General features: G+C 45.3%; 2 protein-coding genes across 7 annotated transcripts in view; one reads left to right on the top strand and one right to left on the bottom strand.

The window, feature by feature from the left end:
- Positions 1-17,951, bottom strand: part of LOC149308408 (uncharacterized) — a 154,491-nt gene that overhangs the window by 24,354 nt on the left and 112,186 nt on the right. For 4 of the 6 annotated variants that reach the window (XM_089535740.1, XM_089535741.1, XM_089535742.1 and 1 more), the window contains 3 exons: positions 17,654-17,790; positions 7,799-7,936; positions 6,138-6,336 (listed from right to left, as the gene is read on the bottom strand). In XM_089535740.1, coding sequence (XP_089391866.1) covers positions 6,138-6,336; positions 7,799-7,936; positions 17,654-17,750 — 434 coding nt within the window. In that variant the 5' untranslated portion in view covers positions 17,751-17,790. Of the gene's footprint in view, positions 1-6,137; positions 6,337-7,781; positions 7,937-10,931; positions 10,997-17,653; positions 17,791-17,951 lie in introns of those variants that run through there. The other 2 variants (XR_016282147.1, XM_089535745.1) reach the window with 2 other exon arrangements.
- The window catches only part of MIDN (midnolin), a 36,645-nt gene continuing 24,996 nt past the window's right edge, over positions 6,303-17,951 (top strand). Inside the window, exons 1-2 of the mRNA XM_089535739.1 lie at positions 6,303-6,516; positions 15,555-15,801. Coding sequence (XP_089391865.1) covers positions 15,563-15,801 — 239 coding nt within the window. The 5' untranslated portion in view covers positions 6,303-6,516; positions 15,555-15,562. The remainder of the gene's footprint in view (positions 6,517-15,554; positions 15,802-17,951) is intronic.

Below are 17,951 nucleotides of genomic sequence, written 5' to 3' on the forward strand. Positions count from 1 at the left end.
GGTGCCAGGGCTCACCCTCTTCTCTGCTCTGCAGTCAACTTCCCTCATTTCACCTTAATCTGAGAATAGATTCTTTAGTTAAGATTTCTGTTTTAATTTCCCAATAGGCAAATAGTCTGTCTGTGTGCGCATACATGTATCTGAATGACAAGCTGTGGGAAATTGTGGTTGGTAATAAATGCATAACGCTTAATGACATCCCAGGGACCATCTCTACATCTCAACTTTTGGTTTGGAAACCTCAAGTCCTGGGACGATCCTGAAGGGGCAATCTTGTTTCTGGAAGGCAGTTCTAAGCGTATGGTAGTGTTGTGTGTCTTTAAGTTGTTTCCAACTTACGGCCACCCTAAGGCAAACCTCTCATGGGGTTTTCTTGGCAACTTTCTTCAGATGGGGTTTGCCATTGCCTTCCTCTGCAGCTGAGAGAGTGTGATTTCCCCCAAATCACCCAATAAGTATTTCATTATTTAGTGGGGATTCGAACCCTGGTCTCCAGAGCCATAATCCAATGCTCAAACTACTAGACTATGCCAGCTCTCTTTGGCTCCTCCATACTGCTGTTTAAAAACCTCTTTGGGCCTCTTTGGGAGGTTTTCTTGTTGTATTTCTGCCTCTTTTAAGCGGCACAGATTTCTGGGCTAGGGGATATGTTGAGGCAAACTTTGTCCAGGCACATGAATGCGCAAATGGATGACGCATGGTGTGTTGGCCCTGAAGAAAAGGGAGAGGGAGCGTCAGAAGACCCCGTGTTAGTTTGGTTCACAGCATGAAACCTTCTCCTCCGAAACCCCTCGCAATCTGTCTCACACAGACTCACGCACAATCTATTTGTGGGTCATGCACGCACATTGCCTTCTCTGGCGCGGCATTTTTTTTACTGGGAAGGAAGCGCACACAAAGGAAGAGACAAATATACCCACAATGTCTCCACCCACCCGACGTCACAAACCAGGCACGTGGAACAAGCAAGGCTTTTCCCCACTCAGCATTCGAGCCATAAGCCAGACAAAAAAGTGTTGAGTTCTTCTTTTAAAAAATATATACAGTGGACCCTTAGTATTCACTAGGGTTTGGTTCCAGGATCCCCCCCACCCCGGATACCAAAATCTGTGGATGCTCAAGTTTCCTTAAATACAATTTAGTAAAAGAATCTGTGGATATGGACAGCCAACTGTATTTTACAAACTTTTTGGATCAGACCTCACCAGGTGCGGCAGTAGTGGTTTTTTCTCTGTTTTATGATGGCTTTTGTGGGTGATCACAAAATCTTAGAGTTGGAAGGGGCCACAAGGTCATCCAGTCCAGCTCCCTGCCATGCAAATATGGAAAGCATAGGTTACAAAATAGCACAGCACATGAAACCAGGAAGCCTCTCCATATAAAACAGTTAGTTCCCGAACACCAACTGGAATAAGATGATGCAAAAGTTGAAAATATAATTAAACTATCAATAGAATATAATTCAACTAGAGTGTTGGACAGTGTCTCTGGAGACCAGGGTTCGATTTCTGTCTCAGCCAAGAAAACCCATTGGGAGACATTGGGCAAGTCACGCTCTCCCAGCCTCAGGGGAAGGCCATGACAAACCTCCTCTGAACAAATCTTGCCACGCAAACCCCATAGTGGGCTCACCATAAGTTGGAAACGACTTGAAGGCACACAACAATAAAAACAAAAGGAGGGGAAACCAAAATCTCAAACTTCAAATATCGAACCCAAGGAATAAGGGCAAGGAAATGGTTGCTATGGATGCTTGGCACAAGAATTAAAAGCAAGGAAAAGTCTGGTCATTAAAAGAAAAGGAAAAGGGGGGACATATTTAATGCTTTCCCCAGAATTATTTTCTTTTCAAATGTGTCACATCAGCTTCAGTTTAGGAATCTTGGCTTCTGGTAGAGTTGATGCTTGACTGTCTGTCTGTCTGTCTGTCTATGTATCTATTTTTGTTGTTGTTGTTGTCCTAATGTGTCACCAAGTCAGCTTTGACTTATGTTGACCCTTTGAATGACCCTCCAAGTCAGCCTGTTAGCTCCGCTCAGATCTTGCAAATCCATCACTGTGGTTTCCTTCACTGTGTCCACCTGTACTGCAGTTTCTCTCGTTTCCTACTGCCTTCCACTTTAACAAGCATTATTGTCGTTTCCAATGAATAACATCATCTCATGGTATGTCCAAAGTATGAGAGCCTCTCAGGCCCAATGATTTGTCTTTTTGGGATTCACAGTACTCTCTTTCAGCACCACATCTCAGATGAGCTGATTCTCTTCCTATCCTCTTTCTTCACTGTCCACCTTTTCACGGCCACACACAGAAATGGGAAAGATGATGGCATGGACCATCGTAACTTTAGCATTCACTTATACACCTTGACACTTGTCTAGTTCCTTCATAGCTGCCCCTTCCAAGTCCTAGCCTTCTTCTGATGTAGCATTGTGATGCATGACAGAGCCAAAGTATAGAAATCTTTGTTGTTGTGTGCCTTCAAGTTGATTTTGACTTATGGTGACTTTAAGGTGAGCCTTTCGTGGGCTCTTCTTGACAAGATTTGTTCAAAGAGGGGTCCCTGAGGCTGAGAAAGTGTGACTTTCCCAAAGGGATTCAAGCCCTGGTCTTCTCAAGTCCTAGTCTAGTGCTTACATTACTACATCACCAGGAAACCGTTAACATATTTGAAATCTCACTTGATCTTAGCCAAAAGGCTGAGAAGCGATGACATATTTGATATCTCCATTGTTCATTAGATCAATAAAACATCCTTATTGTGAGCTGGGCCACCAGCCTAACTTGTCTGCTCCAACTTTCCAAGGCCTTGATACCACAGAAAATATTCATTCTTTTTTCTCTCTGAGCAATGTATGTTCACTACTTGTGAGACCTGGCCCTCCCCACGCACATGATTCAAACCACAGGGTACCTCTTTGACTCACTGAAGGACGGGTGAGAAAATGTACAGCAACATCAAGACCAAAGATTGTCAGAAGGAAAGGAAGACTGTTCACAGGGTCTTGTTTTGTAATGTTACAGTAACACACCGGAAACAAAATAGCGGAGCGTGAAAGAAAGAAAGAATCAAGCTTCGTCCACCAAAACTGGTCTTTACTGATTTACTGCGTCATAAGCAAAAAGCTTTACCAGAAGGGAAGGGAAATGCTTTTTGTTTAAATTAATGGTAAGGAAATGCACAGTTACTGTTAAGTTACAGTAACATACTGGACACAAAGTACTGTTTTACATATTAATCCACATATTAGGTGGACTACATCACCTAACAGGCATAGCCAACATTATGAGTGCCAAGGAGATGATGGCTATTGCAATCAATCAATATCTGGAGTGTGCTGTAATATAAGAGAGTGCTGTACTGTTTTTATGTCTTAACCTTTTAGTTGATTGTGTATTAAATCAGAGATGGTGCTATGCAGATGCCCAGAAGTGTTTAGACTTTTAAGTCCCGTCACCGCTAGCCAGAATAGCCAATAGTTAGGAATGCTGGGAGTTGCAGTCCAACAGCATTTTGAGAGCTATGTGATTCCCACCCCTGTTTTCCTGTTGTTTATTCTCTTCCGAAGGGCTGGGAATCATGCAACCTTCAAGATGTTGTTGGGCTGCAAGTCCCCGATTTATCCCCAAATGCTTGTGTCTTCGGGGTCCCATGTTGGGGGAGAAAAGCGGGATTTGAATTATTTAAATAAATAATAAAGCATGGGCCTGGTTTTAAAACTGTTTGTCTCTTTTAAATAGGGTTGACAGTTCAGGCTTTTACCAGGCCCTGGGTGACCTTGGGTGAGTTGCACTCTCTCAACCTTGGGAAAAGGCAATGACAAACCTCCTCTGAAGAAATCTGGCCTAGAAAACCTTCTGATAAGCCTTTGGGAGTTACCAGAAATTGGAAAGGACTTGAAGGCACACAACAGCAACAATTGTATTTGATGGGACTTGAGCATCCTTAGATTTTTGTATCCACAGGGAGTCCTGGAACCAAACCACAACAGATACCAAGAGCCCACTGTAACAACAACATCAACAACATTAAACCTCCTCCTCTACCATTGCCCCATCTCTTTTATACTCCATCTATATCAGGATGTTTTCAGCTCTGCATTCGCAGCCTGTGACTCAAGCGGCTTCCTTGCTAGTTTCTGTTTGACTTTTCTTCTGTTTGACTTTGATTCACCCAAGCCTTTGGGTTGGGCTTCGAAACCCCAACAAAATATTCCGAGCAAAGGCCTGGGGTTGGGTTGAGGGTAAAGGACAACAAACAGAATATTTCAACCAGGCTCCTGGACCTCTGACAACTGTGCAACAGGGTGTTGCTTTGCCCATGATATACTATTGGGTTAGAAAAATGGTGTCTCTTATATAAAAGGGCAAACTCAAGGTTTGGTTTTTAGAATTGACATATTCCAGTATATATAATCTTTCTCTTCCCAGTTGTCTCAGGCAAAAGCAAATGGCTGCAGCTTCTCCTAGCTTGTCTTTTCTTCCTCATTAATGATCTTTGTCATCCTGACCACGCCTTGATATGAAGCGTCCGGGTGTTCATTTGTGAAATGTTGGCAGGTATATATGTACAGAATGTACAGGAGGACCCAGAAGATGGGATATGGAGGGAGGGAAGGAGTCTGACCATTACTCAGAGCGGACCAAGTCACAGCCAGGTCAGAGACCACACTGGAATATCTTAGTCAGAGCCCAATGTACGAGGAAAACCTTGTCACCAGTTTGTCCTCATGGCTTTTTGAGTGACGAAGGCTAGTTTGGGTCACCTGGGCCCCAGACACAGTAAGAGATGTCTCAGATCCAGTGGAAACAACAGGAGGATGAGGCATTTTAGGAAAATTCTTTGTAGTTCCCAAGGAACTACAAGTCACCTTGCTTTGGAGGTCCCTTCTCTTCCTCCTTTTGCCTCTAACTCCTTCCTTCTGTGTCTTTGGGGAAATAATGGAACAACAGAGCCTTCTCAGGCTGCATCCACACTGCAGAAAGAATCCAGTTTGACTCCACTTGGACTGCCCTGTCTTAATGTTATGAAATTCTGGGAATTGTCGTTTTGTCGTGGCACCAGAGCTCTCTGACAGTGAAGCCTAAATGTCTCACAATACTATAATTCCCAGGGTTCTGTAGCATTGAGCCAGGGCAGTTAAAGCGGTGTTGGGATTATTTCTGCACATCTCTGCCTCTGCCATGGCTCAATGCTATGCAATTGTAGGATTTGTAGTCACATGCCCTCAGCCTTGGGAGAAGGCAAGGGCAAACCTCCTCTGAACAAATCTTGTCAAGAAAACCCTACAATAGGGTCGCCATAAGTTGGAAACAACCTGAAGGCACACAGTAGACACACACACAGTTTTGCGAGCAATTTTGACTTCTCTGTTGGAGAGCTTTGCTGCCACAACAAATTGCAGATCCCAGGATTCCACAGCATGGCACCAAGCAAGCAGTGTCAAACTGCATTCATTCTGTGGTGTGTCTTTGTCATTGTCTGACTTTTGGCGACTCTATCCTGGGGTTTTCTTAGCAAGATCTGTCCAGTGGAGGTTTGCAAGCTCTGAAGCTGCAGTGTGGCAGGTTCCTAAACAGAAGGCAAACTCCTTTGGCCCTTTAGTTTGCAGCAAAGTCGGCTGAGGGGGAAAGCGGGAGGCAGAGACAGAGACAGAGGAGCTGGGACATTGTCAAAGCAGATGGAAAAGTGGGAAGGGAGAGGATGGGTGAATGTGCCTACCAGATGGGGATTGTTGGGGGGCCTGGGTGCTAGGGATTTAGATCTGTTGTAGGAAAGCTTGGTGGGAAGGGAGGGCACAGCCTGGCACTGAGGGCGAGCTCCTTGGCACCCTCTGCCATGCCTCTGCGTCACTAAGCGCACAGTAATCCCACTGCTGAGTCGGCAAGCTTGGCTGTGCGTCTCTTGGCTGCCTTTTTTTCCTCCTCCCTTCCTTCCCTTCCTCTCCTTTTCTTTCTCTCCTCCCTTTGCTGAGTGGGTGCCTTTCCCTCCTCCTTTCCTTGCCCAATTTTCCTCCTCCTCCTTCTTCTTCTCCTTCCCAAGCCCAGCCCCAGGAGAATGCCTCCCTCCCTGGGTGCGTCTGTGTGGGACAGAAGGAAGAGGAGACCAAAACTTTGTTTTCCAAGCACCTCCCTACCTTAAAGGCTGGCAGTGGGAATCTGTGGCCACCCAGAGCACCAAGGCATACAGTGGCCTCTGGAGAAGGATTAACGCCTGGGGTTTTCTTCCATCTTTCCCCTCTTCTTTCATCCCACCACTAAGAAGGATCTCTGCTTGGTGTTGCCCTTGGTGGCTTCTCCATCTCCATCTCCATCCATTGGTCTTCTTTTCCTCTCCTGTTTGGGAAAAAAAGAAAAGAACAACCTTCAGCTGCTTGGAGAGAGAGAGAGAAAGAAAGAGCATCTCTTTTCTTTCCCAGAGAGAAAAATCCCATCCTTTTAGGAAAATCCCATCCCTTTTGGAGAAAAAAAGAGGAAGGCATTCCCAGAGAAGAGGCATCCAAGGAAAGAGATTTGGTGAGTTTTTGTAGATTTTTCCCCCCAGGCGATATGTGGCCATGTTCTAGGAGAGTTTATTTGGTGATTTGGTGAGTCCTACTTTGGTTTGTTTCAGAATGAGGGGGATGTTTCTATGCCAGGGTATTTGTTCCATCCAAATCTCTTTCTGGGGTGGTTGCCATAGATCTATGGCACTGGGGGAGGCTGGAGCTGGTTTACTCGGGAGTAAAGCCCTGCCCAAGCTGGGATCCCCAGCTTCAGAGCCAAGGGAGGCCCAAGATTTTCATGTAAAAGAAAGGGAGCCTTTCAAACCAGACAGACAAAGGAGGCACTGCTGAGTGGCCATCCTATTATAGATGCACAACCCTTGGTCCCAATCCATGGGTACCTACAAGTACCCTCTATGATACTCGGTGGGTTTTACTTTGGAGCAGACATGTAGGCATGTGCCCAGGAAAGTGTGGTTCAGGAAGGTGAAGCCCACTTTACTTGGGAAGTAAAGTGGATTGGATCTTGTTTTAGTCTCTACTAGATCAGACCCATGGAAATGGATGAAGCTTCTGGGTTCCCGCTTGACATAATGTGATCCCAACCAGTCTCTTTTCCTTGGGTCTGAAAATGGCACCAAGGGCTGACTTTGCCTTGCTGCTAAGGAAACCTGTGTGGCCTTGCTCTGCTAAGAGGTTTAACTGGGCTATACATTCCCCTTCTTTGTGACTAGTATTTTCATATAAACATGGCCTCCTTTTTAAAAAAAGATAATACCATAGATTATATTTAGGGAGCATATTTGTACAGTATACGTATTTGTATATTTCTCTATCTTTGGTTGTCTCAACCTCTAAATTTGAAAAACAAGCAAATGGGATTGTGGAGGACACATCTGTTGTGGTTGGGGGCCTTGACATTTCTGACCTTATTTGAAAAAAGCATGAATTTATCTTAAAGTGGTCAACTTTCACAATTATGCCAGACTCTTTGTTTGGTCGCAACAGACTTGTTGTGTGCCTTCAAGTCATTCCCAACGTATGGCAACCAATCATGGACTTTTCTTAGCAAGATTTGTTCAGAGGGGGTATGTCTGGGCCTTCCTCTGAGGCTGAGAGAGTGTGACTGGCCCATGGCCACCAAATGGTTTCCATGGCCAAGTACGGGATTCGAACCTTGGGTTTCCAGAGCTGCAGTCCAACACTCAAACCACTACATGCCAGAATCAATATGTGCGCTCCAACCTTGACATTCACAGTCACCCAAAGAAGTCCCATAATTTCCAAAGGATTTACCTGAGAGTAAAACACACCTACTGGCATGTCCTCCTCTTGGGACTGTTTAGTTGTCTCCTCTAGAGTAGATCTCCTTGTGCTCAGTGAGGTGAATGGTCTTCTCAGATGTAGGACAAAAGTGTGGCAGGACTGGAACCTTGAAACAGAGGAATCCACTGCAAAATAAAATAAAATAAAGATTTTTTCTGTCCTTTTCTGCAAGGACATACATTTTCCAAATCAAGCAATGAAGAGGTGAACCCAAACTTTGGAGGGACCCATCAAGGCACACAAAATACATATTGTCTTCCAGGAGGGTGGCTTTAAAGAGAGGGAAAGAGGACTAGCTAATGAAGGGAGGAGACTTACACATTCAACAAAGGGTTGTGTGTCCTCCTATATGGATTCCAGGGTAGCTGGGATTGTGTGTGTCTGTTCCTTCCAAAAACCAGCTTAGCCTTTCCTAACTGGGCTTTGCCATTTTAGAAAGGACAAGTAGCCATCCAAGGTGGAAAGATCTAGGAAAGAGTTGCTACGAAATTTTGAAGGAGGAGGGAAAAGTCCTCCAAGCCTTTGCTGTTGTTCACAATCCCCCCTCCTCTGAGCATGTGCAGAGTGCCTTTCCTCAACAGGGCTGGAGAGCTGGGGAAAGAAAGGAGCCTTCTATTCCAAGCAATCCCAATACACAGAGAGAGGCCTGTGGGTTCTGATAAAAAGGCAACCCTGGGCTGCTGCTTTCCCTGCAGCAGGAGGACTAGAAACCTGTTTCAAAATGGTGTCAGGGGGTTAGAAATCATGAAGTCAGTCTAGCCAGGAGCAGAAACAGCAAATTATTCCTCTATCTCGCTTTCTGCCCTATCCATGAGACCCCAGACTCTGAATCTGCCAGACTGAAAAGTCACACAGGGCATTTTACATTGAAAAATAAAATAAAATTTGAAACCCAGAGGCTTTCTTACTCATAATCCATTTATGGTGGCACATATAGCATATGCCAAAGGAATTCAAACCAATTTAATTTTTTTCAGCAATTTTTCTTACTCTTTATTATTATTATTATTATTATTATTTTATTCTCTCGGTACAGGGACTCAAAAGTGGCTCCAAGTAGATCTGCGTAGCCTTGCAATACGCCTCCTGTGTCTGGTTTTGCAAAATGATGGTCCCCCTTCTCTTAGAGATCATCCCTGCTGGGGAGGCTATTTGTACATTTCCCTTGCCACCCTGCTACCATGGGGCAAAGTGCCAGGGCAGAGGAGTGTGGGGGAGGATTCCCACCCAAGGCCTGCTCAATATTCTGCCCACGTAGGCAGGGTCCACCCCATCCTTGGTCTCATGCCTCCCACCCCCAGCCTCCTATCCTTCTTTCTCCATTGTTACCACTGCTGTGACTTCATTCATCCCTTTGCCTCTGCTGGGTTTCTGGTCCAAGGGTTAAGACACTGCAAAGAAGGGTCAATCTGATCCATTTCCCCCCAACTTAATCCAGTTTCTAGGGTTCTAGACTCTCTTTCCCCCTCCAAATATGTGATCAGGGTGAGAGGGCTATAAAGGGAGGCAGAACTGATCAACCAGGGTGCTGTAGGGGTCTGAGCATTGGACTATGACTCGAGATCAGGGGTCAAATCCTGTCTCGGACATAAGATTGTGCCAGCCAAATGCTCATGGGAAGGGACTTTATTTTGTCATTTGCAGAGAAGCTTGACAAAACTTTATTGGGCCAGCCAAATACAAAACAATGCATGTTGCAAGCTTTCAAAGCTTCACTGGCTTCTTAACCTCAAAAGGTGTACACCAACATTTATCTTCACAACAACCCTGTGAGGTAGGTCAGAGTCACAAACCAGTGACGCAGCCAAGAGGATCCAGAGAGCCTTGTGATGGTTGCAAATGTTGAACCCGGGTCCAGCCACACTACACTGGGGCCATCTCTCCCCTATCCCCTTTCCTCAAACCCCCACAACTATTGTTCCTTGGCGATGCCCGTCTTTTCACTTTGCCGGCAGAGGGCACACTTGAGTTGCTGACTCATTTTTTAGACCATTCCTGTTCTGTTGGGCAGATATTAATAAATAGATTATATAGACATCCCAGAAAGCTGATACGAACGAAACCCAAAGGTCCCCTTTTACTAGATCAGGCCATCCAAGTCTCACTCGTCCTCAAACGCCAGTTGGTTAGAAGTTTTTCAGGGGTGCCATCTCTGTCACAACCCAAGCACCCCATATTTTTAAGGAGGACTCTGGGGACCAGGGTTTGATTTCCTACTTGGCCATGAAGCTTACTGGGTGGCCTTGGACAAGTCACACTCTCTCAGCCTCAGGGGCAGGCAATGGCAAACCTCCTCTGAACAAACCTTGCCAAGAAAACCCTTTTGTTGCTGTGTACTTTCAAGTCATTTCCAATTTATGGTGACCCTAAAGTGGACCTACCACAATGTTTTCTTATCGAGATTTGTTCAGAGGGGGTTTGATATTGCTGTCCTTTGAGGCTGAGAGAGTGTGACTTGCCCAAGATCACCCAGTGGGTTTCATGGTTGAGCCAGGATTTGAACCTTGGTCTTTAGAGTAATAGTCCAGTGCTCAAACCACTACATCAGAGTCAGAAATGACATGAAGGCGCAGAAGAGAAAGATTCGCTTGCTTTTGCATCTGAATATTTCTCTTTTTAAAAATGTATCAGTTTGCATTTCTCTATCATCCAGTCCATCGACTGGGCAGGAAAGAGCAGAAGGGAATAGGGAATACCTTTGTGGAAAATTCAAAATGAATCACCAGCAGATAAGATCTCTTGAGTTGATCTTTGACTGCACCAGTGTAGAGGAAAAGAAATACAGTGGTTGGATCTTTCCTAATTCCCTTGCAAGGTATTTGCAGTCAAAGGAACTGTAAAGGAGCAGTAGGAAAAACCCTGCAATCTATTAACTGGGTTTTGGGGAAATATGTCCTTAGTACTGATTTGGGTTCCAGATTTCATGTGACGAAAAAGATGCCTCTGGTTTAGGAGATACTGTTGAGAGAGAGTTGCTTTAAGAAACCATGCAAAGCTTCCAGGTTTAACAGAAATGCACTTGCTAGCAAGTGGCAAAGAGTCATGTGGAACTCCACAGCTTGCCTATTCTGAGAAGAAAATCTCATGGCAAGTTGGAGAAAAAGACTAAAAGCATGATACCTGTTGTGTTGATTCAGTTTCGGTTGGCCGAACTGGTCCTCAGCGCATATCAGTAGTCGCTTGCCCTTGAAAATGCATAGAGTTAGTCATGCTTGATGTGCAACTCTCACATGCCACAGGTTATGGGACAGGCCTTGAAGCTCTGCAAATTTAGGGCTTGGTTCTGAATCGATGTAGACGCTGGACCCAATCCCCATCCTGGGGCCTCTCCTTTTTTTGCAAGACTACAATCTTATCTTGCAGTCCCTAGGGACTGAGGAACACAGTGGGAATTTTACTTTTGAGGAAATGAATGAATTCAGGGCAGGAGAAGCCAGAGGTCTGTCATATCCTCTCATTCCTTCGTTATCTTTTTGTAACATCTATTTTGTTAGAAGAATGGGGATTTCTTGTGGGTTTCTTTCTGACCCAAGTGGGGATCAAGCCTGCTGGAACCAATTAGAAATATTGCCTCTGATGCCAAAGGTAGATAAGGAAGACTATCCTTCCTCCCAGTGGTGCACCAGACTGAACTCTGTGTATGGCCAGAGGCCCAGTTTCTCAGGAGTCCACCTACAGTACCTTAACAGAAGAGATTTAGGGGTCAGGTCTTGATGGATCATGGATGGCAGAGGCAATGATGTCCCATGAGACTCCATACATGTGAACAAAGAGGGTGTGCAAAGGAAGGAGGAGACAGAGAAAGGAATCTGTTTGGAGTTGCCAGATGTCTGCCGAAAAAGACTTGTAATTATAAATACCCCTTGTAGCTCCAGGGCAGATGTGAAATATGTCAAGAATTTTTGAGCTGCTCTATGAAAAGCAGAGAGGAAGTGTTTCCCCTCTGGGGGCAATTTTCCTACTCTGATTTCTCTTTAAAACACTGTTGTTGTTGTTGTTTTAAATTCAATTTTAAATTATCTCCCCCCCCCCCCTCTGTAAAAACACTGCTGTTTTTTGTTGTTAGCATTTCAAGATTTGCAGGTTTCTAGTCTGGTCTAGTCTGGTCTGTGCAGCAGCTCCTGGGCTATTTTTTCCCAGGTTTCTAGTCCCTTGTGTTGTGAGGATGGTAGCGACGCTGCAGCTAAAGCTTTTAAAATTATACTGAAGACAGGATGGTTTATAGTATATACTCATGTATAAGTCTAGAAATTTTAGTCAAAAAATTAACCTCAAAAACCTGAGTCGATTTAACCAAGGGTGAATGCATGTGCTGTACTTTAACTCTGATTTAAAAAGGAGTCATGCCCTAGTGAAAAGCAAGAGCACAATCTGTCCTGGAAGCATTGACCTCTATTCTCTCATCCATCCAGCCTTGAGCACCAACAGTTGTGCCTGCTGACATTTTGTAAGTTGTTTGGCATTTTTTCCCCTTGCTTCATCCTTTAAATCCTTTGTCATATTGCCCCTAAGTTTTACCCTCAACTTAGGGTCATATCAAATTCCATTGGACCCAAAACTTACCCATGACTTATACATGAGGTTGACTTATAGTCAAGTATATACAGTATATACTATTATTGTCAGTTGGGTTTGATTCAGCCTACTCTATAGAGTAACAGTGCAATGCGGGCTGTATGGGCAGAGCTGCCTTGTTGGGTACCCAAAGAGAGAGCATTCAGGCCCCGCGAAATGACAACTCCCATCACCGCTAACTATTGAACATGCTGTCTGGGGATGATAGGAGTGGTAGTCCAATTTGAGGGCCATGGGTCCCCATTTCTCAGGTGAAACATCTTGCACAGGCAAGGCACAACCTTGTCTTTGTCTACATGGAAGTAAGAACCATTGGTCAGTAATTCAGGATTGCAACCTAAGGTAGCTATGCATATTTATTTGTTTGTTTATTTATGGTATTTATACCCTGCTCTTCAGCCCTAAAGGTGTGTGTGTGTATGTGTACACACACACACACACCAACTATATATAGAAATACACACACACATCTATGTGTATGTGTGCATTCACTCTCTGTATAGGTAGATAGATAATCTATATACACACCATACATCCATATCTGTCTATAGAATAGATATTTATTGGAATGATGAATACCCAGAACTTCATTCATAAATTAGCCAGACATTTTGGCTTCTGCCTCCTTCATTTGCTCCAAACAAAACTTTGTGTCTGTATACAGGACAACAATTAAGTTCTGTATGTTAATCACTGTAAAGTATGTGTATGTATCTATTGTTACGTTAACTGCCCTCCACCCTGTGGATGATATATATTGTATAGATAATATGGGTATCAATGGGCCTGAACAGACAGACCAAAATAAAGCTGCTTTGGATCACTTTGGAAGTATGCTGTTTAAATACTGCATGCATCCTAAGATTCCAGAAGCTTTGGTGTGGCTTCTGGCCTATTAGGATGCATGCATCCTTTAAACAGCATACCTCCAAAGTGACCCAAAGCAGCTTTATTTTGGCCTGTCTGTTCAGGCCCAGAGCCAGAGTGACATGTTATCACCCATCATCCATCATCTATCTATCCATCGACGGATTTGTCATTTATCTGAGAAGTGTGGTATAGTGGTTTGAGCATTGGACTATGACTCTGGAGACAGGGTTTGATTCCCAGTTCAGCCATGAAACCCATTGGGTGGTCCTGGGCAAGTCACATATTCTCAGCCTCAGGGCAAGGCAATGGCAAACCTCTTCTGAACAAATCTGGCCAAGAAAACCCCAGGATAGGTTTGCATAAGTCAGGGCACACAACAACAACAACAACAACAATGGGAAGCCATTAACCTATTCATACTCCAATGACATCTTCCCCCCCCCATACTATTTTCCTTTGTTTTCTTTTAAAAACACATCTGCATGCTATTTGCATATGCAAATAGTGCCACCCCTTGCAGTGCTTATCAAACAGGACCCATTTGTTCAATTAATAAGCAAAACATTTCTGCATTACACTGTTTGAGATAGATATAGAGGGCCTGTGTGGCCTAGTGGTTTGATCAGTGGCCTACAATTCTGGAGACTATGGTTCAAGTCCAAGCTCAGCCCATTGGGTGACCTGGGGCAAGTCACACTCTCTCAGCCTCAGGATGGCAATGGCAGCCCTTCTCTGAAGAAACCTGCCAAGAAAACCCTATGATAGGTTCACCTTAGGGTTGCTACAAGTTGGAAATGACTTGGAAGGCACAAAATCACACACACACACAAAGACAGCCATGTTATTCTGGAAAACCAGTATCCACAGGGATCTTGTAGCACCTTCTTTCAGTTATTCTCAAAAGTCCTACAAGACCCCTTTTCATACATACAAGTCTAAAACACATACATATCTATGGGTAGATGTTTTGTGTGTATATATATATATATATATATATATATATCAAAGTACAATAACACCCAAAATCCACAAAACAGGGGATACCTCAAAGAAGCCAGCGGAGTGTGAAAAGCTTGCAACATGTATTTTGTGCCTTTTGGTTGGTCCAATAAAGGCATTTATAAAGGGACAAAGACAATCGCTATTTTGTGGATTTTGGATGTTATTATACTGTATAGTCCTACAAGGAGAAAGCTATCCTTGCTCTGTGGATAATGGATGCTATTGCACTATATAATCCGGCAAGGAGAAAGCTATGATTGCTCTGTGGATAATGGATGCTATTGTACTACTGTGTATAATCCCACAGGTAAAAAGGTATCCCTCTTTTGTGGATTTTGGATGTTACTGTACTCTATAATGTTAAGTATATAGATACATATGATGCATAGATACAGATTTGCATACAGATGTAGACTTGTCTATATGTATTTTATAGGTGCCTCTATCTGTACACACACACATGCATTATATCTAATGTACATATATATATCTAGACTATGCAGACTCCTCAACACGAGGCCCCACCAGCTCTTTCTTTCCCTTCCCTCTCTTTGTTGTAGGGACAATCTATAGGACGCGGCCCCTTTAAAAGTGGGCGGGGGAGGAGGGGGGCCTGGGGGCGGGCTTCTGCGAAGCGTGTGGGCGGGGAGAAGAAAGAGCTCCCATTCTGGCCCTCCGAGCCCCGCCTACTATAGCGGGGGAGGCGGAGAGAGAAAGAGAAAGAAGCAGCGTGGAGGCGGCTGCCATTGGCTCGCACCGCTGGCGTCTGGGCGTTCGGAGAGCTCGGATTGGCTGCGGCGGGGCTGGGCCGAGAAGGACGGGGGCGGGGAGAAGGAAAAGAATGAATGGGGAGGGGAGAGAAGCTCCGCCCCCGTTTGGAACGTTGAGACATTCTAAGTGCTTTTTTCCTTTCCGCCGCCTCCGCCCCCCTCCCTTTCATCTTCCCTTCCCCGGCGCTGCTTCCTTTCACGCCAGACTCCCGGAGCCAGCGGAGGAGCCGGCAGCTCTCTGGCCGCGGGTTCGAATCCCAGGTGGGGAAGGAAGGAAGGAAGGAAGGAAGGAAGGAAGGAAGGAAGGAATACTTTGTATATATATATATATATATATATATATATAGTCTCTTCCTAAATTTAGGGGAGGAATTAAAAATACTTTTAAGAAGGTGGGACCATTTAGTAAAACGCCGCCTGCTTCCCTTTGTCTTAAGGGAGAGAAGCTAGAAAGGGGTCCGGGGAGTGAGTCTTGGCGGGTCCCTGGCGCCTGACCGGCGGCTGTCTGCTCCTTCCTTGGCTGCAGGGCGGCGAATGGCCCACCAGCCCAGCCCCAGGAGCTGCAGCAGCAGCAGCAGCCGGGGCCCTCCAGCCTGCGAGGCCCTGCAGGGCGGCAGCGGCGAGCCCCCCATGAATGTCTCCATCCAGACCACCACCGGCGCCCGCTATGAGCTGGCCCTGCCCCTGGAAGAGACGGTGGAAGGGCTGAAGAGGCGCCTCTCCCAGCGGCTCAAGGTCCCCAAGGAGCGCCTGGCTCTCCTCCACAAGGAAAGGTAGGCAGACAGAGAGATCGGGATGTGTGTGTGTGTGTGTGTACATATATATATATGTGTGGATTGATGTGTCTCTATATGTATCTGTGTGTGTCTATGTATGAATTAAGTTGGAAATGGCTGCACAACAATGGAAATGGAAAAGGTGCACGACAACAAAAAAGACCTGCACACACAACACAGAGAGCCCTGTGTGTGTGTGTGTGTGTGGCGGGGTGTTTTGTTCTTGCCTGCCTTCCAGGGTTTCTGACTCCTGGCAGCCTTCCTCTGCGGCTGAGAGGGTGTGACTTGGCTCAGGGGAACCTTACAGCTGCTTCTGGATCTGGAGTGGCTGGAGTCCTTTGGAAGCCGCTTCGACTGCTCTTGGGAGGCAAAGCGGGCAATAAGTAACCCTAGGTCTCCATCCAGGTGTTGCTGCCTGCCTTCAAGACCCTCTCAGCCTCAGGGGAAAAAAAAGCCTTGGCTGCAAAAGGATCCTGAAGGAAAAGATCTTGGCAGGAAAATGCCCTCAGTTGGAATTGGAAGGGCATCTAGGGAACAAGAGAAGAAGGCTTGGCTGGCTTGAGCACTGGCTGGACCAGGGCTCTGGGAAAGCAGGGCTCCAATCCCATAGGAAGGGCCACTCTTTCAGCCTCAGGGAAGGCGAAGGCACAAAGGCAAGCCTCCTTCGAACAAACCTGGCTCACAACATCCTGGATTAGGGTTGCCTTTGTTGTGGTGTGCCTTCTGGCCGGCCCTAAGGCCAACAACCCTGTCCTGGGCTCTTCTTGGCAAGGGTTGCTCAGAGGAGCTTCGGCATTGCCTTCCCCTGAGGCTGAGAGAGTGTGACTCCTTGCCCAAGGTCCCCCAGTGGGTTTCCATTGCCAAGCTAGGATTCGAACCCTGGTCTCCGTTATGCCACGCTGGCGCTTTCACAAATATACTTGAATCCCATTGTTTGGCCCTAGTTAAGAGAGTCCATAATAGTATGCTAACAATAAATAAAATTAAATTATTATTATTATTATTATTATTATCATTATTAGGCTTGTATATATGTGGGTATACATGAAATATATTACACTCCTGAGTGTGTGTGTTATGCATACATGTGAACACATGTGTGTGAATATAGGTAAACCCTTGTTGGTCTTTAAATGCAAAGTGCATCAGCCTAGAATCTAGCCTCCCTTTCTAGCCAAAGCCCTCCATGGCTCTACTCAGGAGTAAGCCACCTTGCCTTTCAATAGGGTTTCTCCCTGGTTGGATCACTGCCTTCCAGGAGTTGGGTTGGTGAATTTTTTTGGGGGGGGTCTCCTCCAGAGTAGGACCAGTGACTGGGCCAGGAGGGAGGAATGCGTGACTTTTGGATCGGACTCTTGGATCGCAGCCCCCCATTCAGAACCAGTCCTAGGAGAGGGTCAACTTGAAATTAAGTGGTTCTGTGGGGTGAGGGGGTGCTTCCTCTGTAGTAAAGAGGTGCTCGGATCAGGCCTTGGGGCTGCGAACATGAAAAGTCTACCAAAAATGTGGCCAAATCTGGGTGTAGGGGAGTGGCTTACAGATATAGATATGTGAAATATAATAATATAATCTAGATACCCCTGTATGTCATATGAGGTAGAATACAGAGGCAGAATATATAATATAGACACCCATGGATGTTATATATACACATTTGCTTGTGTATATATATGACCCCGTGATACATACCTTTACATACCGGTCTGTATATGTCTATATGGATTATGATCCTTGCCTTCTTAACAAGCCTCTCTTTGTAGCCCAGTACCTTTCCTGTACATTAAAACAGCAAACTGTCTCAAAAATGGCCCCGGTGTATACATGGGGACCTATATGGTTGTATGCTTACCTGCCCCTTTAGGTGATGCAGGGTGCACTTCATAATACACAAAGAGGGGGTGTCCACACTCGCGCAAGAGGGCGCATCGTTTGGGGCGATTCGGCATCTAGATGGGTATATCAAATGTGCAGGTCCAATTGATGTGCCTGCAAATATATATATAGAGAGAGGGGGTATATTTCTTTTCCTGTGTCTCTGAATATCCCCAATTCTTAAAGAAAACCCTTACAAAGAGCAGGAAATATCCCTCTCCAAGATAAAAAAATAAACCACCCAAGGTACTGTTACTTGCCCCATTCCCATGCAT

The sequence above is a fragment of the Sceloporus occidentalis genome, unplaced genomic scaffold (assembly GCF_023333645.1).
Source record: "Sceloporus occidentalis isolate IW3139 unplaced genomic scaffold, rSceOcc1.0.p SCAF_8, whole genome shotgun sequence".
NCBI classification, from domain to species: domain Eukaryota; kingdom Metazoa; phylum Chordata; class Lepidosauria; order Squamata; family Phrynosomatidae; genus Sceloporus; species Sceloporus occidentalis.